We start from the raw sequence: 23,819 nt of genomic DNA, 5'->3' as shown, positions 1-23,819 counted from the left end.
CAAACTGGTTCAAGTCTTTCTATTTAGAACCTATATAATTTTAATGTTAATATCTAGTCTTGAGCAGCAGCTAGCAGTGCCCATATTAGCTCCAATTTGCTAATTGAAAAAAGAAAAAAAACAAACATCACTAGGCAAATGTTTTTGTTATTCGTTTAGTATATTTTTTCCTACCTCCAACTTCTACGTTTTTCTTTACTGGCCCATAGTTGGAACTGTGTTATAACATGTTACTGGTTACGCATGCTTAGTTTTTCGCTAATTCTATAAATATAGATTGAGTTTATTTATAGTAAAATATTAAATAGAAGCTATAAATCAACAAGAGGTTTTTTGACAATAGCAACAACTTGTTACTGTTCATTGAATCTACAATAGATTGGGGTGGATCCATAGTATTATAACATAATATTTTGTGAATTTACCATAATCTTTGGAGCATATTTACGAAACAGTATCAAACTATTTTCATCGCCAAGTAGCTCCAAACAAGGGAGTGGCAAAAAATTTCTCATGAATGGCCAAATTATAGTTTCAAATTTTAATGGGGGTAGAAATATAATTTTTCAATCGACTGTATAGGTATTATATAGCATGAACACAACAACGAATGTATAATTCTATGCATATGGTAACAAAACATTCAGAAAGACAACATCGTGTCAATCCAAAAACATATATGTATACATCATTATCATATACATGAGGATCACAGCAAAAAATGGGTTGTATATACGTTGTAAATACTCCACAACCAAAAGATAAAGGTGCAAAATTTGCATCATTACATTCACCCCTTGATCATTTTCATCCCATTTTCAGATCGATGATCCGATCAATTAAGTGCTCTCGCTTGCTGGGTATATGAAAGAAAATTAACTCAAAAAAACGTGTAAATAGTATATTACAAGTGATCAAATATATCACTGATCATAACAAACTATCAAATGAAACACATATAATGCATGTGCGTTATGTGGATGGAACATTGCACAAGTAACATAATACAACACATCATCAACAATATCAGACATTCATTGTGGGCAGGAATGCACGACACAAACAAATTGAGGTCAATAACAAGTAGCAGCAACGACATAATCCCACATTCTGCCCTGCCACGTGATAAGGGCAGGGTTCTCCCTAGTAGCTAGCTTGTATGAAGAATACATTTTGTATATAGCCCGTTCTCTGAATTTAAACCCCTACGCTGCCCAATTAACCTATGTCACATGGACTCTTCAAAAAAGAGGCTGCACCTGTGTCGATACGATGCTGGTGCTGTTCCGATACACACCCCAATCACGTCATTTTTTATGCAAGTTCAAAATATTTTTCATTTTTTTTCTTCCTGTCCCTTTTTTTTTATTTATAGTAATAAAAGTAAAAGGAAATGACACATTAAGCTAAGAAACAAACTAAAATTATATATATTATCAATACTTATATTTATATATACATAATAAATATATTATATATATACACCCTCGCTTCACTCTCGCACTCAAATTTTTGGGATATGTCACGATGACACCCGCACTCATATGACATACCACTTAACTCCATTTATAGTGGGCTCGATTGACATTCAGTTTTTTTAAAACTAAGGCATTTCAAAATAAAATTGGGTTTTGAGTTAAATCCTAAACGGAACTAATTTTGAAGAATGATTCAACGTAAATGTCACTCATCGAATACGAATGCACCTAAATATTACATAAGAAAATCAATTAAGCGAAAGAAATACAAAGCTCAAGCGTGTCAATAAATGGTTTATTTTGAACCGTGTATGGAACAGAAACCGATCCATTTTGCCCCTATGCGCGACCGCACCAGTATAGATACCTCGGTGACCTCTTTCGCAAGCAAACCAAGCGACTGGATCGTCGCTTCTTGCTTTCCTTTTTCCCTTGCCGCACCTTCCTTCTGCTCTTTCCGTCCACCTAACCTGCTCAGGGATGGGTCAGGGTTCTCCCGGCGGCCTGAAAGGTCAGGGTCTCCCCGGCGACCGGAAGCACGACGATAAGAAGGAGAAGAAGTTCGAGCCGGCCGCGCCCCCTGCTCGCGTCGGCCGCAAGCAGCGGAAGCAGAAGGGGCCTGAAGCTGCGGCGAGGCTGCCTACTGTGACGCCGCTGACTAAATGCAAGCTCCGGCTTCTGAAGCTGGAACGGATCAAGGATTATTTGCTCATGGAGGAGGAGTTCGTTACCAACCAGGAGCGGCTGAAGCCCCAGGAGGACAAGAACGAGGAAGATCGGTCCAAGGTCGACGATCTCAGGGGCTCCCCTATGAGCGTCGGCAACCTCGAGGAGCTCATCGACGAGAACCACGCCATCGTCTCCTCCTCCGTCGGTCCTGAGTACTATGTGGGTATTCTCTCGTTCGTTGATAAGGACCAGCTCGAGCCTGGTTGCGCCATCCTCATGCACAACAAGGTAAAGGGGTTAATCTTTATTGGATTCGAATTGTGAAGGTCTAGTCTGAATGGATTGATTTTTAACGTTGTGTGGTTTGGGGTTTCTGTCCATTTGGGGATCGATCAAAGGGATTGAGCCACTAGGGTTCAGCTGGGGATTAGAAATTTGGGGTGATTTCAAGGGAGTGGAGATTATGTTTTCCCATGGGTTTCAAGAGTGATTAGTACTTGAAGATGCTAGAGGACTGGATGGGAGCCCAGGGGTTACATCTCGAGGTTTAAGTTCTTTCTTGATTTTGAGGAAGATCATGTAGATTGGAGATTAGGGTTTTTACTAAATTTTCATTTAATTTGTTGGTTGATGAGTGAGATTTAGTCATTTTCGGATTTAGTATTTTGGTTCTGTGTTGAAATAATTGATTGGATGTTCTGGAGATAGTGTTCTGTGATAGTGATGCCCCTTACTACTCGACGCAATCTTACGGAAATCTGATAGAGACCATATTAACTAGTTAGGAAGAGAATGCAATTGTTCTTCCCTTCTTTCATGCCTTTGAACCGTAGGGTGGACATTCACAGCTTGTAGGCCATAGATTTTTACGCCGAGGATCATTGAAGGTGTAGTGAGCATTAATTACTCTTTGTTCACAAAAATGGTCTCCTTACTTGGTTTGAAAAGATAGAAGATTCAGGAATGTCTATTTTTCAGGCGTGAGTAGATGTCTGCGTGGTCTATTTCGAATAAAAATTATTGTAATTTATGCAAATAGTTGTCGTTCGAGTTGTTTCCAAAATCGAAGGATTAAAATGATTGCTGTGCGTCCTTCTACCTATACTCTTTTCTAGTTAGGTGCATCATTGCGGTTTTTGGAAACCCATGTTTCCTTAAAGTGAGAAATTTTTGTACTGAGTTTCTGATTTATGTGGATTATAATGTATCCTTCTCATGTCGGATCCATTTCTTCTTAATTTGTACTTAAACTTTTACTGTTTTACCGAATATGATGAAAGAGCAATGGGGGTTTGAGATGCTCTGGCAACCTCAATGGCTATATGTTTTGGAAAATGAACTGGAACATATTTTGTGAATTCAAGTAGATCTTCAAATTTGTCCATGTCTTTGCTTCATATTCTTTCAAAGAGTAAAATAGTGAAGCTTTTTCCTCTAAGAAGCTGTGTTGAAAATTTGAAATACTGCGCTCAAAATTCATGAGTTCTAATTGGAAAGGTCAGTATAGAGTCATAGACTGAAAGGTTAATGTAGACTGATAGGAGGACCCAGGATAACCAAATCATAACTTTACTATGATTTTGTTCCCTTTTGTTGTCTCAGTGCATCAGGAAAGTGCTTTACATTACATTGCATGTCCAGATTCCATTTTTGGTTATGCTCATATTAACCAAGTTTTTGATGAACATGTGTAGTATTTCCAGTGGAATGATTGAACACTAATGCTCATCTCTTAGTTTTTACTTCTGGAAGAATTACTGCTTTATCTATTTTTGATATTTTTTCATGCATAGAGATGGCTGGGTATTTTCTATTTCTTTCCATCGTTCGTCATAGGCTTGTTTTTCAAATAGATACCTGTGCATCAAATTGTAAAGCAGCGAATACTGATTATATTACAATTTGCAATTAAATGTTCGTAGATGCCACTGCTTAAAATGATGCTTTCTTAATGGAGATTTGCATAATCTTAATTTCCAAGTCTAGATTGAGTTATGCCACCGTGTCTAGTTGCAGAGAACACAGTTTATTGCTTCTTTTACATATTTTGAAAGATCTGGAATGTTTGATTGTACTCCAATTGTCTCCAAAGTATATATAAGAACTTTGATATGCTCTCTTTATTTTTTTCATTTTAATTGACACTTGAGATCAATCCAGGAAGTATGTTTTAGGAAATTTTAGTCTGTGTCTGTCACATAAAAATCTTAGATTTCTGTGTATTGGAAATTTTGTTTTACTGTACCACAATCTGTTCTTATTTGGATTTTCCAAGTGCAATTGTTGAAATAATGTGTCGTGCGTCAAAGATCTATACATTATACAAGTTTTTGCTGATAATCTATGTATTTGATTTTAGTGTTCTGTTTGTGTCACCACTAGAAAAAAAAAAGTAGGCCTTTTAGCCTTCATTCCATAAAGGTTTGGCTTTTATACTGAAAGCTTCTTTGAGTATTTAAGATGACCTTCACTTTTGGAACATAGCTTCAGATACTCTTCAGTTTTTTTTCTTATTTACAAAATGTTTTTTTACTTTATCCTTTTTTTTTTTAAACTTGTGCTTATGAACTGTGCATGGAAGCTGCATTTTAGATGTACTTGGAAAAGCCAAATTCCTGTACAACGATAATAATGGTGTGTGGAGCAAACTGTTGGTTGCACTTTTCACCGACCTTTTTTAACTTTCTTTTCCCAAAGGCTGAATGAGCTATTCAGGTATGTTTTTTTACTTTTGCAAGTGTATGGTTCCACTGCAGGTGCCACAGGTATTTGAGTATTCTCACATACCCTGCGATGGTGTTTGGATTTGTAGAATGACTTTGGTGCAGCATTGCATCCATGAGACCTGACACTTGCAGAAAATCATGTGTAAAAAAAAAATTATATGATAGAAGCTCATTGGAGTTTGGTTGATTTTTCTGCTTAATGAATTGGAGGGATTTACATGACAATAATTTCTCTTATTATGGATTCTCACTTACTTTCTCTATTCAACTTGCGGTTCCATGTGACTGGAAAGTAAATTCTACGTCCAAGAATGGCACGTTTTAGAAGTTAAATTGTTGGTATTGGTGCTACATACGTGATGTACCTGTTAATCTTTATGCCTATATCAATTCCAGCATCTTCTGCTGTTTTGCATGTATGAGACTATGAGGTGTAGGTAACATTCTTGCTTTGTTTGTGCCTGATACTTTCAGGTGCTTTCTGTTGTTGGTCTGCTGCAAGATGAAGTTGACCCCATGGTGTCAGTAATGAAGGTCGAGAAGGCTCCTTTGGAATCCTACGCTGATATAGGTGGGTTGGATGCCCAAATTCAAGAAATCAAGGAAGCAGTGGAGCTTCCTCTCACCCATCCTGAACTGTATGAAGACATTGGCATCAAGCCACCAAAAGGGGTCATACTGTACGGGGAGCCTGGAACTGGCAAAACATTACTGGCTAAGGTGCAGTTGCTATACCGATTTTATTGTCATCTGAATTGTTTCCACCATTACTGTCTGAAATGTGGTCCAGAAAAGAACCTTTGTGCACTATTCCAGCATCAGTTTAGTTTACCTTGGATATTGCTTTGCAGGCAGTGGCTAATTCGACATCAGCAACATTTCTGCGTGTTGTTGGGAGTGAATTAATACAGAAGTACTTGGGAGATGGACCAAAACTTGTTAGGGAGCTGTTCAGGGTTGCTGATGAGCTCTCCCCCTCAATTGTATTTATTGATGAAATTGATGCAGTTGGTACAAAAAGGTCTGAGATCTAATTCTCAGGAACCCCAAGTAGCATACCTATTGATCAGCAGTTATATGTTGGTTTAATTGTTTCATTTCCCTTTCTTTTTTTGGTTCTTCAGGTATGACGCCCATTCCGGAGGTGAACGTGAGATCCAAAGAACAATGTTGGAATTGCTTAACCAGTTAGATGGTTTTGATTCTAGAGGAGATGTCAAGGTTATTCTTGCCACTAACAGAATCGAGAGCCTTGATCCTGCATTGCTTAGGCCTGGTCGGATAGACAGAAAGATCGAATTCCCACTTCCTGACATTAAGACTAGGCGACGGATTTTCCAGGTGCTTCAGCATCTCAGAACAAATTGATACTGTATCAAATCTATAATACAACTATTCTCAAGATATTGTGGAGTTGGATGTGAATTGTAATCACCATTGTTAAAGCCTTGTGAAGCATGTTTACTTACAAATTTTCTTTCTGGTTATAGATACATACATCAAGAATGACATTGGCGGATGATGTAAACTTAGAAGAGTTTGTTATGACAAAGGATGAGTTTTCTGGAGCAGACATCAAGGCCATCTGTACCGAGGCTGGTCTTCTTGCCCTAAGAGAACGAAGAATGAAGGTACTCTTTTTTATGATCTTATTTTACACTTGTCTCTTTGCTTTAGGTTATCTATTTTTTATCAAGGTGAATAACGTTTTGTGCCTTATAGAAGAGGTTGTTGCTTCGAGTTTTTGTAGTGGTTTAAACCATCACATCTGTTTGTTTCTCCTGATTTCCCCCACTAGCCGTCTAGTCTTGTAGCTTATGGTGCCTAGGAAAAAATGAAACATTTGTGCCTTTATTAAGGGACGTGCATTGTGTCCCGAAAAAACCTTGAATACTTTATTATTCAATTGTAACAGTATAAGTGGTCATTGTCGTTCTCTTTTTTTCCCGCCTTCAAAAGCACATCTGGAAATATCTCTATTAAATAAAACTATAATAAACATTTTCTAGGGTTTGCATAATCATCAAAGGTGCATGCAGCTATGGTTCTCTTGGAATAAGCATATCTGGAGGCAGATCTAATATTAGAAAATCATATACATGAAGTGCAATATATGTTCATCACAGTTTATAGCTTAGATAACTACCGAATTAATGTGAAGTGGTTACCAGTTGGTCTTGAAGTTCCAGACATCTCTTGTTTCGGTAGAAAGATTTTAATGTAATATTTTATGAGAAGGGACACTTATGTTTTTCCATTTTGATTATACTTTGAATCTTTGATGCTTTTATTTCAGGTTTTGGATTAAAAAGTGCATTTGCTTTACTTAGTTATTTGTATTCTAATTTTCATTATCCGGAGACACAATTTACTCGGGGATCCAAGATTATTTTATCCATGGTATCTCCCTCTAGTGCACGAGGAGGACAAAATGCTGTGTTAAGTGCCAACTATTTCTCATCGAGTGCCTATCTTGCAGGTGACGCATGCCGACTTCAAGAAAGCAAAGGAAAAGGTCATGTTCAAGAAGAAAGAAGGGGTGCCAGAGGGACTCTACATGTAGAAGAATTTATGATAATATACAGCTGTATGCACGCTCTTTGCTTGGGAAGCATGTCACCTTTTCCGTTTTTTGTCTTTTGGGAACTTATATTACTTCTCTTCTCCTGCAAGTTGGTGTGGGCATAATCAACTTGTATAATTTCTATCAAGCAACTATTCATTTCTTTTCTCTTTCATGGGATTTTAACTGAATTGCTGTGCGGTTGCCATTTGCTTCTTGTCCGTAGGCAAGTCTGGGGTTGGGCAGTCCTTCATCAGTTCGTTCATGCCGAGTGGGCCCCACTCCAGATGTTGGAACTCCTGACTTTTGACTTCGTAATCAGGCAAACGAAGCTCTTGAAAGAATATATATATATATATATATATATATATATATATATATATACGGAGCCACTCCTATGAGTAGATTTTGGACAACTTCTGCGAAGAGCAAGATGTTTAGGATATATGTGCTAAATTTTAAACAATATTCCTGCTCTTGTTAAACTTAAACTATTAAAATTGACAAATCCTGTTTTGATAAAACAAAGAATAATACGTTCCTGCTCTTAACTTCGCTCAAAAGCGCACCTAAGCTTTTCGAGATGAGGGAGAAAACACGCCTGTTGCTGCTGCCCCCAAGCACATTTGGAGTTATTTTGGACTCAAAAAGACCTGGTTTCACAAGCTCTCTCTCTCTTATGAACAAGGAAAATAGTAGCAAGCCCCACAAATCGGTCTCGAATCGAATTTAGATCCCTGCGAATGATATAACTCACCCTCTTTTGGGCTGACATGTTTCAGGTGAACCTAAATTTTATCTGCTTTCCTGTCGGTCTCCCTCGGAAACCAATCAAACCGGGAACGTCTCCAGTGAGATGAAATGAGTTTGACGAAGTAAATTATCGTTGAAAAATTGGTTGCACCGTTGCCCCATCAACAGGATGAAGGTGAAGCCACCTGTTGCATGAGAACCCTAATGTTGCATGAGAACCCTAAAGTGGAAACAGCAAAGCAGTTCTCGCGCTCCTTCAATAGCCTACCTAGCCTAGGATGCATGCAATGCAATTGTGTGTGTGTGTGTGTGAGAGAGAGAGAGAGAGAGAGACTACCGTCTGCTTCGCTCCCTCGACAGACACAGTCACACAATCACTGCGGCTTGCCTCTGCCGCCCAATTTAGTCTCCCTTACACCTCCTCCCAGCAGTCCTCTTCCTCCTCCTATTGGGTAACCCGTAACCGCTTAAAGCAAAGCGCCACAATCTCATTTAGATAATGATCTAGGCCGACCCCCTCGACAGAGCTGTCTCAACGCTCTAATCGCCCATCCTTTGCTCTCGCGTTCACCTGCAACGCTGAGATGAGCGCCCGTACTCCTTGACGACGTTCTTCCGCTGCCATGGTGACCCTTCTCCTGCTCCCATCTTTTGGTATTTTATATATTCAAAGTTATCTGCAGTATGCGTTTCCCATCTTGTATTCCCAGTGGTATTTCATTTACGTCATCGAACATTCATCAGCATCTAACTTTTACTTGGGTGGGCCGCAAATTTCTCACCGCTTACAAGTTTATCACATTGTTTCATCTCAAACCATTTCTTCAAACATTGAACAGCAAGGGATTGAAAACTTGTCTCAATTCTCCGAACACAAAAAATTGGCACCGCGTTCACATCCTTTTCCTGAACGATGATACCTTTTGCAAGATACTTTCACGGTTCACCCATGGACAGTTTTTCAAAGACTACCTTACTTTATATGGGGTTCTACGTTCAAAACTTGTTCAGTTTTACAGCACCGTCAACCACAAGAAAAGGGTAGAGGCCTATGATCAGGGAGATATCCGGAAGAAGCTGAAGCTTCTCCCCCTCTCCCTTTGCAAATGGAGTCCAGAGTTGCTTTAGGCTCTGGGTAGGGAGGGATACACCCGTCAATTAGAATGTTGAGTACCCACCGTGATCTAGGGGCTAGCACAATCTTCTGCATGTTTTTTGATAAATTTGTATGAACTTCTTTTTGCACACTGGTACTTCCCATCTTCTGTAAATATTGAGATGAGCATAGGGCAGTTTGAATTTTCGTCCTAGTAAAACCCACAGGGTGAAAACTGAAACTCAAAATGAATCAATCTTGAGCCACCCATGCAAAAGCGCGTTTGCTTCTCTCCTTTCTCCAGCTTTTTCTCAGCGGACCATGGCCCTACCTTTTGGTATCATGAGATTAGAAAAAGTAGAAAAAAACCAAGGAGATGAAGCATAGCCGCGTATACCAAATATCGCCATGTTGTAGTGCTTTTGTGCTTCATAATTATTCGGCAACACGAGTGCTTCCGTGTTCCATAAATGGAGGACCAGAGGAACTCTGTGATTTTGACGGCCGCAGAGGATGGTGTGGGCATTTGCACATCCTTGCACTTGTTACCGAATCTTTAGGAGAGAAAAGGGAAAAGCTAGCAGTGGATGGGAACTCATTGAAGCAAAAGTTCTCAAGAATTTTTTTTTGGGGTAGTTCCTTTACTAAATGTCTAACCATATATGGAGTGGATGTGAACTACATGATTAAAATCTCATGACTAGACGTTTGAACGAGACTCTTGGATGTAGAAACAAGGGTTATTGGTTTATAAAATTTCGAAGCAAGTTGAAGAACTAAAATCATCTAAGATCGCATCTATATGGATAATATTTGAAAGAAAACACTTTAAACAAACACAACCTTTTGAGCAGCATTAGGCACTTGATTCTTTCTCGAAAAGAGGAGCGGGAGGTTGCAATCAGTGTCTCAATATGTCTCCTGCAACTTTTTTGGGCTTGCCTTATAGTTGGCGATAGTCAGCCACAAGTATTATTAGGGGACCTCAAGTTCTTATCAACTGAAGGCCTGCCAATATCCAGACAGAGATCATAGCCTTTTGGCTTGCTGAAAGAAGTGACATTCGGTAAGTTTTATTCTAATTCATTTTTGCAATATCAAACAGCTGAGAGTACGGCACCATCACTGGCTGTGTCTTGTACATCCACTCTCATGACAAGACTCATTACTTCTCCATTACCAAGCAACTCATTTGTCACAAGAAAGATCGCCCTGCAGTGTCAAAAGGCTTTCCTGTCAAGCACTGGACTTTTGCCAGAAAAATGGAAAGAAGAGTTGAGTGGCGCCCTGCCATTCCCTTTTCCGGTCAAAAACTCCTCTCCTTTGCATTCATAAAGCGAATCGTCACGTCCTCTTCAGGATGGATCAAGCTCGGGTAACATATGGGTATTGTCATCATAAACAGAGTTGACATCATCAAATCCAGAGTTGGACGCAATCGATTAAAAAGCGAATCACTATCTACTTAAATTGAAATCGGGAGCATACATCTCAGGTTTCAACTGTCTGTTTGCCCACTGCCCGAGTAAAAGAACAAGCCCCTTCTTTTTCCCTTACCTCCATCATCCAAATGCTGCTTAGTGCATGTCTGACAATGACAAGGAAAAAGTGCCTTATTATTCGAAGTTGGTTATATGCACCGCCCGCCCAGTGCACAAAAATTTTGCTAATACCCCTAGTCAATAAAAAAAAAGGCAAATCCTCCTGCAAGGATAAAAAAACACAAGTGAAAATGTTAAAAAGTACAAAAAAGACTTTATTTTTTTTGACAAATCCTTAAAATACTCAACTCTCTCTTCCTTTGTTTTTTCTAGTGCCTTAAAATACTCAACTCTCCTCTTCTTTGTTTTTTCTAGTGCAGCGCCTCTTGGTACTGTGCTTCACGCCTTCACCCCACACAACACAAAAGAACAAGGAACCGAAAGAGCGATGCGTCTTATCTTTTCCTGATGCTTTGTCGGACTTCAAAAGTTTCCACTTTCCTAAATCGCAAACAGTTGGATCAACTCATCCTCTTCATGCTGTTTCCGATATTTGATCTAACTATTTTTCTTGGGAGGGAGAGAGGATGGGGATATGAGGGATGCAAATTGGTTAGATAGGAGAAATTGTGCTCACTTTTAGCGGTACAGGATCCAATTAGAGTTCAACTTTCTGCAGTCCTATGTCTGGCTGGTTTGCATCATTAATTGATACTATATCCAGTTCGTATATATGGGGATCTACCCATAAACTTGAGCAGACACTTTGTGTTTTATTTTGCCAATGTGAAGCACCATCAAGACAACGCGCTTTCTAGTTGATTTATTATCGTTAATAATAGACAAAGCTAATCAGGAGACGTGTTGCATGTAGCACTGGAACACCAACAATGCGTTCACTGCCCTTTTCCCATTTTTCCCTTCTCCTTTAAAGTATCTAGCTGGTTGGCTTAAGTGGTGTGCTGTTGATGTGCCGTTAGTTCAATTCTTTTTGGTATTACTCATTTAGAATACAAATAGTAACATATGTTATATTTAAATTGAAGGGTATATCATACAATATATGTTATTATTTAAATTAAAAGGTATACCATACGAACACCTAAACCTCAAAGCTGTTTTAAACCCTTAAAAACAAAAGAAAGAAAAGAGATGATGGGTTCCCTTTCCGTTCACTTGAAAGGAAATGTACTATATTCACCTTCACCCTCTCAGGCCGACAGAACTTTCGCACTCAGTTCCATTTTGAACTAAGGAAGCTCGAAGAATCCAAAGCCTTGCGATATCCCTACATAACAGACATAACTATCCCTCGAGCAATAGACATGAAAGACGCTTGAGTGACCAAAAAAATTGGAAAAAGTCAAATGGTTTTGCTTCTTGAATGATAAGAAATAGACGGTTAAAAAAGAAGCACGTTCAACCGTTTGTAGTCACGATTGTCACCATTATTAACTAAAATCCAAGTTATCAGTCTTATTTATTTTGTCGTTTGTTAGATATGACTTTGAAAAGACGACATTAAGATTAAAGAAAAAAAAAAAGCAAGAGAAAGACAGGGCACCAGAAGCAAGTGGTCGGCTTTTGTGAGCCGACGTTCCCGAGAAGAAAGCCAACTCAGTAATATTATTGATGATTGTCTCGATTACACGGCCACGAGTTACATATCCGTCGCTTCCTTCACCCGATAGATTTACAGCAAAAGAAGATCCTTACTCGGTCTTCGTGCATTAAATCTTTCTATCAACTACTTTTAGAACTGGTGATTTGTTCACCGACATTCAGCGGAAACGGCGGTGAAAGTTTTACGGATACTTGCATCACACTTACAGGTTTTGAGCTATTGACCTTCCTCAATTTAATTGTCGACGTCTAAGTGAAACCTCTGTTGTCATGGACTTGTTCAAGGGGCTGCGGTTGGGCCCAAACACATGCCCTCCTATACCATAGACCCTAAACTGTAAGCCCGAGCCTGGTAGGGCCTCCCTTACCTTACCGGATGGACCATACAGTTCTTGGCAAATGTATCAACTTGCTTGGCTTTGTTTGGACTAAAAAAAAAGTTGAATTCAAGTAATAAGAAGTTAGTGCGGAAGACATGAACAAGTGGCGATAATAGCTGGAAAAGCACACCAGCGGGATTGGACTACACTAGAAGATGCGGTTACCTTCACCAGTCCATATTGCAACAGCAAAAAGAGCAAACTTCGTTTCGTGCAGGACACTGGCAAGATCGCGATCGGTTCGCTATCATTGTAATGTAGCCACCGAGAGGGAGAGCGAGATGGTGAAGAAAAGAAAGAGTAAAGGACAAGGCCATGGAAAAGCATAGCTTTGACGTGACAAGAAAGCGTTTTTGGTGGCATTTAAATGGTGTGGACATGGTGTCCCTATGAATTGAATTAGCTTATCGCGCCGTCTAGTTATGGATATGATAAGGCAGATCGCACTTCCAATATTATTGTAACATCTTTTTACAAGCTTTCTACCTTTAAACGTGAAGAGTGCCTGGGGCGGCATAAGAAGGGTTGAACAAAGTGGAGCGGAGCCTAAACTTGGTCAGTTCGAACTCAACTCAGCTTTTATTTGCACAGCTCGAGCTACGCTCAAGTATGTAATGTTAACTCGAGCTCGGTTCGATCAAGCATGTCAGAGCTCGAGCTTGAGCTTGTTAGCTCGTTTTATTGCTCGAGCTTGAGCTTGTTAGCTCGTTTTATTGTAAACTTAGTAGCCAGCCAATGTACTTATCGTTGTCCACCCCTATGCATAGGGGCCATGTATGGAGCTTGGCCTGTTAGAGTCCACAGTTGGTGTTGATATATAGTAGCAGATCGAGCTCGACTCGAGCTATAGCTGGTGCTAGAATATTGAGCTTAGTTGGCTCGCTAATGCAGCCAATTGAGATTCTCGTTCTGGACAGACTCGCTGGGGTTATGGTCTTGGTTAGTTTTCCACTATATCGATTGGGACATGTTTTAGATTCTGCTTTAGTATTTCATTATTTCAAGATCTTCATACTGATGTTTACGCGCCTAGAACAATGATGCAGCTAGTGAGGTAAAGTCGAGGTGCGTCGATTGCTGGTTGAAAACTGTTTCCAAAATCTTCATACAGATGTAACAATTTGTTTGTATCTTTATACCATGCATTGATATAGCTAGCGAGCGCGTTTACCGTAAAAGTTTCAACAAAATTTTTTTAGCTTTTGTTATTGAATCTACACTAGGTTATAAACTTAGGCACGTTGAGTTAAAAACAACAAACAAATTAAGGAACAATACATTTTTTGAGAGAGAGAGAGATTACTACGGAAACCATTATTTACAAATTAAGAAACTATTGTAAACGTTTATCTTTAAAGTTTAATAAGTTTAATTTAATCCTTCATCAGCTTGTTCTACAACTACCAGTATATACTCTCTCTCTCTCTCTCTCTCTCTCTCTAGAGATTATATATATATATATATATATATATATATATATATATAGTTTTTGTATGATTTGCTTGTTTTTTGTGTTATGGTGACATCTTGTCAGCTATTTGGATTTCCATTTTATCGGCTCCCTCTGCCTTTTTCTCCCTCTTTGTCTGTGGACACGCGAAACGTCAGTGGCTCTAACTTAAATCGACCATCGTTGCCATATCTGACTAACAGTATATTATTTGCCTCACTTGATTGGAATTACTGTTCAAATTCAAATTTAGAAGTAACAAAATCTTATCTGAACTCGTGCATATATATAATTAAATCGGGAGATCGTCAAAATATGTTAACAAACACACGCTCTCTCTCTCTCTCTCTCTCACAAACAACCTTTTTTTTTCCCTCACATTTTTACCTTTATTTCAACTATCTTTTCTACCTTAAAATTTATAAATATTAAATAGTAAAAGAAATTTTAAATTGTAGTAATTATATATAAAAATATGTTATAAAAGAAAGGCAGTATATATGTTGGTTCGATCGAGTTATAAGAATGTCTTAAGGACGTTTGCTATACTAGCTGATGTGGATTCAGACCCTACACCAAGTTTAGACCCTAAGAACAAGGGAAAATTGGAGAGAAAAGCTTTATTTTTCATTTGAGCCGTAGACAAAGAAAAATTGAGGAGAAAAACTTTAATTTTCGCCGGGGTTGGACAAGGAAAAATCAAGGGAAGAGGCTTTGGTTTTCACTCGCGCGGTAGAATGAGGCCGCCTCACGATCAACTAAAAATAGTGTTTTAAAAAAGATTTAGAGTGGAAGGCAAAATCTCTCAAATAATTAGAGTTGAGTGAAGGCGTTGGCGTCCGCCCTTTGGTGCACATTGAAGCTGCCTACACGACGTCACAACGTACGGTGAGACTTTGGGTGCCCGTCTCACTCACTTTCAATAAACTAATGTCGCCACCAACTAGAACACCGCCATCGTCGTCACTCCACATAATTGCACAGATTATGCGCAGCTTCTTCATACATACACTATACGCATATATAAAACCATTAAATTGGTCTCATTTTCACGCACATCACTTTCATGCGTTAATCCCGGCCCCACGTCAAAACACTCCTCCCTTATCTATTCAACTTTCTCATGTCAATGTTCAACTGGTATGAGTATTTGCCTAGTAGCATGCTTCTGTTTGTGTTGAGAGAACCTGCACTCTGCACTCTAGTTGAGAGACTTTGTCACCAGCATTTTAAACATTGAAGCTAGCATTTTTTGACCTATGGCCTATGCTTGCACAAGCTAATGACCCAAGAATCAAAGACAAATAAATATTGCTGAGATTAGGAAACAGTTTAAGAGCTTTTAGCATCATCAATGTGAAAATGTTTTTAATTCTCTCATATCTTGTATCAGAATACAACAGCATGTTTATTCTTGAGAAGGTTGGTGCAAGGGATAGGACAGCGGTTCATAAAAGGAAAGTCTTTGTTTCGAATTTTCATGGCATCAACTCAGTGTGCTGCAAAAGAAAGAGGATCGCTAACACGTAAATTGAAGCATGATGGGGGTGGTGCCTAGTTCAGCAACCCCCTATACCCTATACCTCAGGGAATGAAAAGTTAGGTAGGGCCTTCGGCCTTCTACTGACCAGTGGAAACCCTCCCATCTGGAACTACATGCTTGATAAGAGATACATATTCCCGCGACAATGCCATTCGTGGCTCACTATACACTTATGTAAAGTGAGTTTTGAACTCAAAACGTCGCCTATTCCCTACTGAGCCAAGCCCATACTTCTTGTTGTAAGTACAACTAGGTGGGCAGGCTATGGGGTCAGCTGGAATTTGTTTGGGACCAAGTCACTACAATAAATATTAGAGTTGAACACTTTAATTTAAGGTCCGACATTTTGCAAATACGTTTGTGCTTGAGAGAGGTTGAATGTTGAGATACATGTTTCTAAGACTGCTTAAGATGGTTATTATATTGATCATCTCAAAAACTTTTAAGGTGGGGTTTGGATGACACATTGGACAAAATGATTTTTTAGAAAACCTGGTTTTGTAAAAGATGAGTTTCTTAATGAGTTTTGAAAAACATTGTTTTTATGTTGGGATGGGCAGGCAAAATAATGCTTTGCTTCTCAAACATCATCGTTTTGAAGGTGTTAGGGGCACCTTCAAACTGGGTTTCTCAAAACCCCTTTTTTTTAATGACAACTTTTTTTTTTACTGAGAATCATGCTAGAAGCATTCCCATCGTGTCATGATTAATTATCAAATTAATTTACATACGTGTGATTCTTTTTTTAACCATTGAATACTTCAGATGGTTTTTACATGTGCCTCACATCATCATCAACTTCTACTGAAATTTAAGTGTTCATCGTATATATATATATTTTTATGCGCCTCATATCTTCAACTTGTATTGAAATTAAAGTATAGTGTAGGCAAATAAATTATTCATGGATGAAAACCCATAAGTTGGACGGGCCACTGGCTGGTCAAAATCTGGCCAGCAAAGGCTGGGCGGAGCAACCCAACCATTTCAAAGGGTGGGTGCTTTGCTGGTTTACCATCTTTGTTTATTCCTCCATGGAAATACTGTTTGGCATGTCGTTGCTGCAACGAATGAATCATGTTTCATGCAACCTGCAAATATTTATTTGATCGATGAGTAAGGTGCAGATGTAGACTTAGCCTATAGTTGCTTTAAAAGTGCTGGACATCACCATGGCACTTTTCAGCTCATTTTCATCTCTTTTCTTTTTAAATACTAATAACGATAATGGAAGCCTCGATAGTTTTCAAAAAGCACGATGTAAAACTCATTTTTTGTTATCTAAACAAAAACCAGATTTCAAGAAGTGAAAACTTGGTTTTCTACATATCTTCCAACACATAAAGCAGGTTTTCAAAATTCATTAAAAGATCGGTTTTCACAAAACCAGGTTTTCAGAAAAACCAATTTTTCAAAGTGTGATAATGCGATAGTTAGCATGAGTTTAACACCTAGGGGGAGAGAGAGAGAGAGAGAGAGTTGAGGGGAGAGATAAAGAAGGAGATAAACCAGCACTCAAGCTCAAACCCCAAGAATAATAATAGCGCCCACAGGAAACAAAATTGAGAATCAAATAGGATATGCACTGTCTGTCTTCTTCGTTTCCATCCAACCAGCTACATTATGCCCCTTAAGGTAGTAAAAGAGAACCAATTTTAGTTGCTAAAAAATTTCAAAGAAAAGCAACTCATGATGATTATCATGAAGAAAGAATAAAGCAAAACTGCTCTTTGACACTCTTTTTCTTTTTTTTTTTTGCCTTTTCCATTTTCTTTGTTTCCCTTTTGTCACAAAGTTGAGTTGGACATGAAAAATGGGAGTGGGTGTCGCTTGGCAAGTTGGGGGCTTGAAAAGAATGGAAGAGGAATCCGAGCCCCACCTTCCAAGATAAGAACGGGCAATGGGTCAGATACATGATGGGTAGTTGAGTATCCGGCCAGTGATGGGCTGAGTTTGAGCTAGTTCTTAGACCCTTGAGCCGACCCAATTCAAACAAATCATCGAGTCGGGGATTGGGGGCCCAACTCGGCCTCTATATATATCTATATATACGCTTTTAATCGGCTCACTTAAAAACTTTTTGATGTTTCACTGATGGATCCCCTAAAAACTCTTCATCCTACGCTGATAGCACCCTTGAAAATTCATGGCATCGTCAATAAATATTTTTGAGATATTAAAAATACAAAATATTAAAAGTTTCAAATATGAGTGGACATTTAATTGGGTGCACGATGGGTATAAAGTTGACAGCCGGCCCGGAATCGATTGAAGCAGAGAATTACTAGCAAAAGGGTTCAATTGGGTGGCCGATTCAAGAGTCCCGCTTATGTCTTATCAATTGGGTGGGTGGCCGATTCAAGAGTCCCGCTTATGTCTTATTGTTAATTGTGAAATCCAAGCGCGAGAGATAAAAGTACTTTGGTGGGAGAGAAAAACTGGAAAACTTGCCAACGAATCCAATTGGGTAGGACTAAACTTTTGGCCCCCGCTCTTCAATGATTTCCCACGGCAGATGGGTCCAGTTCAGCAGAAGCGTCAAAACCCGTGGGCTTAGACATGCCATCACGTGAAAGCCCTAGTCGTACACTCGAAGCTCCATGTGCCCTTCTGCTTTACTCTCAACCTCTACCCCTTCGCCCCACCTTGGTGAACAACATGAAAACACATTGAAATATCGGGAGAAAAGAATTATGGTAGATCTTAGAGCTTTCTCCATCACAAATTTCTTCCTGGGATCTAAGCGTTAGGTATATTTGACCTACTTTTTGTAAGATTCATTTTTTTGTCACTGCTAAGGGAGCGTTTGGATGAGACCTTTCAAAAACTTGGTTTTGTGAAAACCAATTTTTTATGTAAACCTCATTAAAAAGCCAGTTTTGTAAACTTGGTTTATGACAAGTGAAGAACTTGGTTTAGAGGTAAAAATAAGCTTTCCTTGAAAAAAAAACCTGAGAGGTGGCAGGCTTTTTAGGCTGTTTATGAAAACCAGGTTTTGCCAAAATTGGGTTTTGACAAAACCAAGTTCTTGTGTCGTCCAAACATTCTTAAAATGGTGTTTTGCTCACAAATCCAAACATTCTTAAAATGGTGTTTTGCTCACAAAACATAGTTGTAGGTTGTCATCCAAACACCCCTAAATCGTGAGAAAATCCGTCCGTATAAGCGTTTTGAGAAATGATTCACGTGAAGTGTTTGGAGAATTCAGCTACGGAACGGGAGTATCTTTAGAGATTGCAATGGTTGGTACAATTTCTTTGGTTCTTGATTTGGCTCTTGTGTGAGATTCAGATGCAAGCCAGAGGCGGTGAGTGGAAGGGCAACCCCACTGCCCATGTCACGAGCTGACTGGCAGGTGCTTTGCGCAGATCGTGCGTTTGTTGGTAGCTTCCTTTCCGAGGCAGGTGAGTGAGACGTCCAATTGCCGCAGGCTGTAATTCCTGATCCGCCATGACGGCTGCGCCAAAGTAAGCTTTATTTTTAACCAAGATGCACGAGCAACAGCCTTCTTCTTTCTTTTGATTCGTTAAGACGAAGGACATGTAACTCGTTGTGTCTTGGACGGCTTCAACAAATAATTGGGTATGCACATGGATGTTCAGTCGGTGTTCACGTGGCAGCTTCTATAATGGATGGACGGAGGACAGATGAGTTTTAGACGAAAAGAACCATGTAACAGCAACTCTTTAGCTGCAGAAACCAAAGCCAGATGTCCAATTTCGCTAAAAATTCACATGGTATGTATTCAATTCCATATTCAATTGCAAAACCAGTCCCTCAATCTTCACTATATACATCCACTTTTACTACAAGATGTTTTGATGGTAAGGAAGTCAAATTCTCTCTCTCTCTCTCTCTCTCTATTCAGTGAGCAGAGCACCGAGATTCTCAGAAAGATGGTGCTCCAAAGACGCAAAGAAATTGTATGATACTGGGAAAAAGATTCAATGATCTACCAAACTATCGTTACAAGCAATTCAAACTAACCACCGGAAATTCTCCCGTCATTGCAAAGTGTTTCATAGTTCCGTCGGAAAGAAAAATAAGAACCCCTTTTTCTTTCTTCCCCCCTTTTCCTTCTCGTCTTCGCCGCTCGGCTGCAAAGGGCCGATTGAAACAGAAACTGGGGAGGGATGCGGAAGAAAGGAAAGGCCAATTCAGGCGTAGAGAAGATGAGCAGCGGTAGGGACCAAGCACTTGAGCAGGGGCGGACTTTCCACCACAACCCACTCGAGCCGCAGCCCGGCCTTCTCCCTCCTTAGGGTGCCCACCGCCACGCTCAGCCCGCTGCCCACCACGTAGACCTTTCCCTCCGCCGCTGTCACGGCGAGCGGCCGCTTCACCTCCCATGGCACCCCGCCGCCGCCCACGTACTCCCACTCGTCCCTCTCCTCCACGTACGCCTTCACTCTCGTGCCCCTGTGCTCCGAGACCACCAGGAGCTGTCCCTCCACCACCGCGCTCGCCCCCGTCCACCCTTCCCTCATACCCGCTTTCATCTCCCCCCACTTCCCCTTCTCCGCGTCATACACGGCCCCTCTCGGGAGGCTGTCGAACGGCCACGCCCACCCTTCCGTCACATACATCTTCCTCCCGATCACCGCCACGTCGTACGGCGAGAGCCGCGGCCCAGCCGCTGTGGTCCAGCCGTCGGCCGAGGGGTCGTACGTATCCACGCAGCCGTCTCCCACCGCGACGATCTTTCCGGCGACAGTGGTGGCGGAGAAGAAGGAGCGAGCGGTGGGCATGGGGGCGGAGGGCGACCATGAATTGGTGGCAGCGGTGTATTTAAACAAGGCGGGGACGGGGGAATCGGTGCCGGTAAGGAGGCCGCCTAAGAGGAATAGGGTACCGTGATGGGGAAGCGAGGCGGAGGCGGAGGAAGGAGGGGATAGATTGGCGGAAGGCGGCGGGGGTATGGAGAACCACAGAGAGGTCCGAGGGTTGAAGGCGTGGCAATGGAGGGTAGCGACAGAGGAGGAGGGGGAGGGGCAAGATGAAGGGTCGAAGGCGAGAACGAACAGGTAAGGAAGGGAAAGATCGAGGGCCTTCTTGGAGAGGGAAAAGGATGGGTCGGAGATGGCCTTGTTCCAGGAGGATGAGACGGAGCGGGCGGTGGCATGGTGGGGGAAGGGCAGGCGGAGGAGGCAGAGCTCCGCCACATCGTCAGGGAGTCCCGGGATGAGGGGCGGCGCCTCCTTGAGGAGTTCGGATCGGTCCTCCGGCGACTTGGGCAGCGTCATCTGGGAGTTTCGTGGCTCCGATCCTACCCCTCTCCTACTGAGCTTCGATCTCCTCGCTCGACTTCTTATTTATCCGAGAACCAGCGACGAACGGGATCGACGACGGTCGTTAGAAATCCCAGCGGTTTAAAAGGGAAAACAATTGCGTATTTCTGCGTATTTAAAAAATACGCTCAACTTTAGAACATTTTCAGAAATGGCTTGCTGTTACTTTACTTCCGCATGAAGGCAGTGCCAAAGGAAGGAGATGACAAATATTTTCCGCATCTTCTTCCTTATCGTTTTCGAATGTTACATTCCGCATTGATTTGTTCTAAAGTTTCATAAACAGAAACCCATTTTCAGTCGCCGTTGAACAGCGGGTCTCAACTATAAGATTGCAAAGACGCGAAAACGAAGTGAAGGCGGCGTTCCACCAAACCGGAAAATGAAAGAGATAATACCAATGCCTCGATTAGAACCGAACTGCATTGATATTTTATCGAAGTCGGCATTTACTTTTGCATATGTATACCGACTCGAACCTAAACTTAAAGTACCATACATATCGGGACCAACTTATACCCGATTTGATATGTACCGAACCCATCTATACCTCACCCCTTGTCAGACCCACCTCTCTCTCTCTCTCTCTTTTTTTTTTGATCAACATTGACGACCAATTCCATATTAAAGCACCTGCAGCAACAAGTAGAACGGTCCAACTGCTTAACTTCTGGCGATAGAGTTAAGCGCTTTCTTGCTTAAGATTAAGGTTGGGCATTGGGCTGAGCTAATATGATCAACAAGTACAATAGTAGGTTTAGTGCCAACATAGCATGCCGGGCCTGACCCTGCCAAGCTCGAATATATGTTGGGCTTGGCTTGGGCATCTATAAGACCCTCCGGTGTGCTCAACGCGATAACATAAAGGACTGGGCCCGGGCATGTTATGAGGGCACTAAGCTGGCTAGGTTTGTGGGACCAGGGCTGAACCAGCTTTATGCTTAGCCACTTGCCATGGTTTTTTTTTTTTTCTTTTCTGCCTTTATATATATTGTTTAAGACATTAACGTCTTCAATTTGGAATTTATGCTGTAAAGTTGAATTGAATTTGTACTATCGTCGTATAAAGTTAATTTAATGGCAGCAATTATGGAAGTGACATGGACCCATAACAGATTGATAGTGGAACTAGTTGAATTTGGGTCGGGTTTGGGTCTATTAGAAAGCCGGTCTAAATGAAAAGCTCACTGGTTAACACTTAACCCATGTATAGCCTCACCTGGATGCTGGTGGAATTTGTCCAAGTTTCATAGGATAACTTATCTGAGATAAGTTGTCCCCTAAATAATTTGGACTCATGCTAAGAGTAAACTAACATATATGAGTCAGATTGTCATTATTAATTAATGAGTTAACCTATTTGACATTAGATGTCTTTTGAGGCTTTTTTGAGATCTGGTTCAAAAATAAGATGGGTAGGCTCGAGATCAAGGTTAACACACTTGTTTGGCAAAATTAGTTTGCCCGCCTAATTATGTATGTGAACATATGAGTTTATAGATTTCAGCCATCTTGTGGAAGCGGAGTGGGACAAACGCAATTGTAGCAAAAGAAACTTACATCTCAAGACAATATCATCGTGAATTTGTCAAATTTTGGCAGCACTTTGTATACATGCTGCAACCCATGTGTAACTCAACATTTTTTTGTAGATATTAAATTTGTTATGCAATAAAATTATCGTCAGAAGAGTTTATAATGACCGAAAGCAAGCAAAGAATATGAAGCATGCAGTTACATGATCAGAATGGTAGCCATTATCAGCAGTGCAAGGAAAAAATAATGGACCAATTATTCAAATGACTCTGAAATAAAATTGAGATATATACTAGTGACATTCCACCGTGTAGGTCCCACTCCATACTCATGAATGGTTCCTCTGCAAGGGATTGGCGCCGACGCCCCAAAATGGGCTCCACGCGGACAAGTGGGCCGGGGGGCGCCTTGCCCTACTTCTAAGAGTCTACTCACTTCTTTGGAGATAGAGCTCTATGTGGCACTACTTGTACTGGACACCGGCCAGAAACTCTATAAGTTGTGGTTAGGATCGCGGCAGTAAGTCACTATACGGTTGTTCAAATTGTCACAGCGCAGCCCACTCCTGCTCTAGCCTTTTTGGCTTCGCAGATTCCCCTGCCCCCTAACAGCTTTGGTTCCTCTCCCAAAAGGCTATGAAGTTAACCTCCTCATATGCTGGTGAAGATTTCTCATGATCATTGCTACATGACTAAACTCTCGTACCCACTCTTCTTTAAGGCACACATCCATGAGTATGAGTATGTAATCCCAGATCTGATTGTTAAACCGGCTCTAATACCATCACGATCTGGTCCACACTAGGCTTATTTTTTATAAGTCTATGCTTTTATGGTACTTAACAATGCGGCTTTCACATGGATGTAGAACCTTTATCGGTTGTCAGTTATTGAGATCTGAATAAGCAAACTATAATAGTAATCAGTAGAACAAATTAAAAGGTGATGGTGAAATAATCTCTGATGATATGTATGAAAGATGGACATCTTGGAGTATGCTGGTGGAAAAAATTATGATGAGGTTCCAGTGAATGGCATAAACAAGTGGAGCTCACATCATTAGCAGAGCTACATGTGGGCTAGTGTGGACCGCCAACCCAACAAAAATTATATTTAAGATGAAGCTGGACCTGGCCCAACCACATGCGGCGAACACGCCAAGTCTTGTTCAGGTCAATTAAGTGCCCGTCAACCAAAAAATTCCTGGCTCCACCACTAGCTCAGATAAGGTTTA

The 23,819-nt window shown here is 40.7% G+C and overlaps 2 protein-coding genes and 1 pseudogene across 2 annotated transcripts; 2 read left to right on the top strand and 1 right to left on the bottom strand.

The window, feature by feature from the left end:
- Positions 1–1,860: 1,860 nt before the first annotated feature.
- On the top strand, positions 1,861–7,609 carry LOC116250798 (26S proteasome regulatory subunit 4 homolog A). The gene is made up of 6 exons (XM_031624734.2): positions 1,861–2,435; positions 5,348–5,593; positions 5,725–5,894; positions 5,998–6,214; positions 6,364–6,504; positions 7,353–7,609. The coding sequence occupies exons 1-6, from the start codon at positions 1,959–1,961 to the stop codon at positions 7,434–7,436; spliced, it is 1,335 nt and encodes a 444-aa protein (XP_031480594.1). The 5' UTR covers positions 1,861–1,958; the 3' UTR covers positions 7,437–7,609.
- A 6,177-nt stretch (positions 7,610–13,786) lies between these two features.
- Positions 13,787–13,921, top strand: LOC126409967 (U4 spliceosomal RNA; annotated as a pseudogene).
- A 5,581-nt stretch (positions 13,922–19,502) lies between these two features.
- LOC116251600 (F-box protein AFR-like) lies at positions 19,503–21,211 on the bottom strand. Its single transcript, XM_031625960.2, has one exon. It carries the CDS (start codon positions 21,003–21,005, stop codon positions 19,920–19,922), a length of 1,086 nt encoding a protein of 361 aa, XP_031481820.1. The 5' UTR covers positions 21,006–21,211; the 3' UTR covers positions 19,503–19,919.
- Between the last annotated feature and the right edge of the window lie 2,608 nt (positions 21,212–23,819).

The sequence above is a fragment of the Nymphaea colorata genome, chromosome 3 (assembly GCF_008831285.2).
Source record: "Nymphaea colorata isolate Beijing-Zhang1983 chromosome 3, ASM883128v2, whole genome shotgun sequence".
Taxonomy (NCBI): Eukaryota; Viridiplantae; Streptophyta; class Magnoliopsida; order Nymphaeales; family Nymphaeaceae; genus Nymphaea; species Nymphaea colorata.
This window is presented reverse-complemented; position numbering and strand designations above follow the sequence as displayed.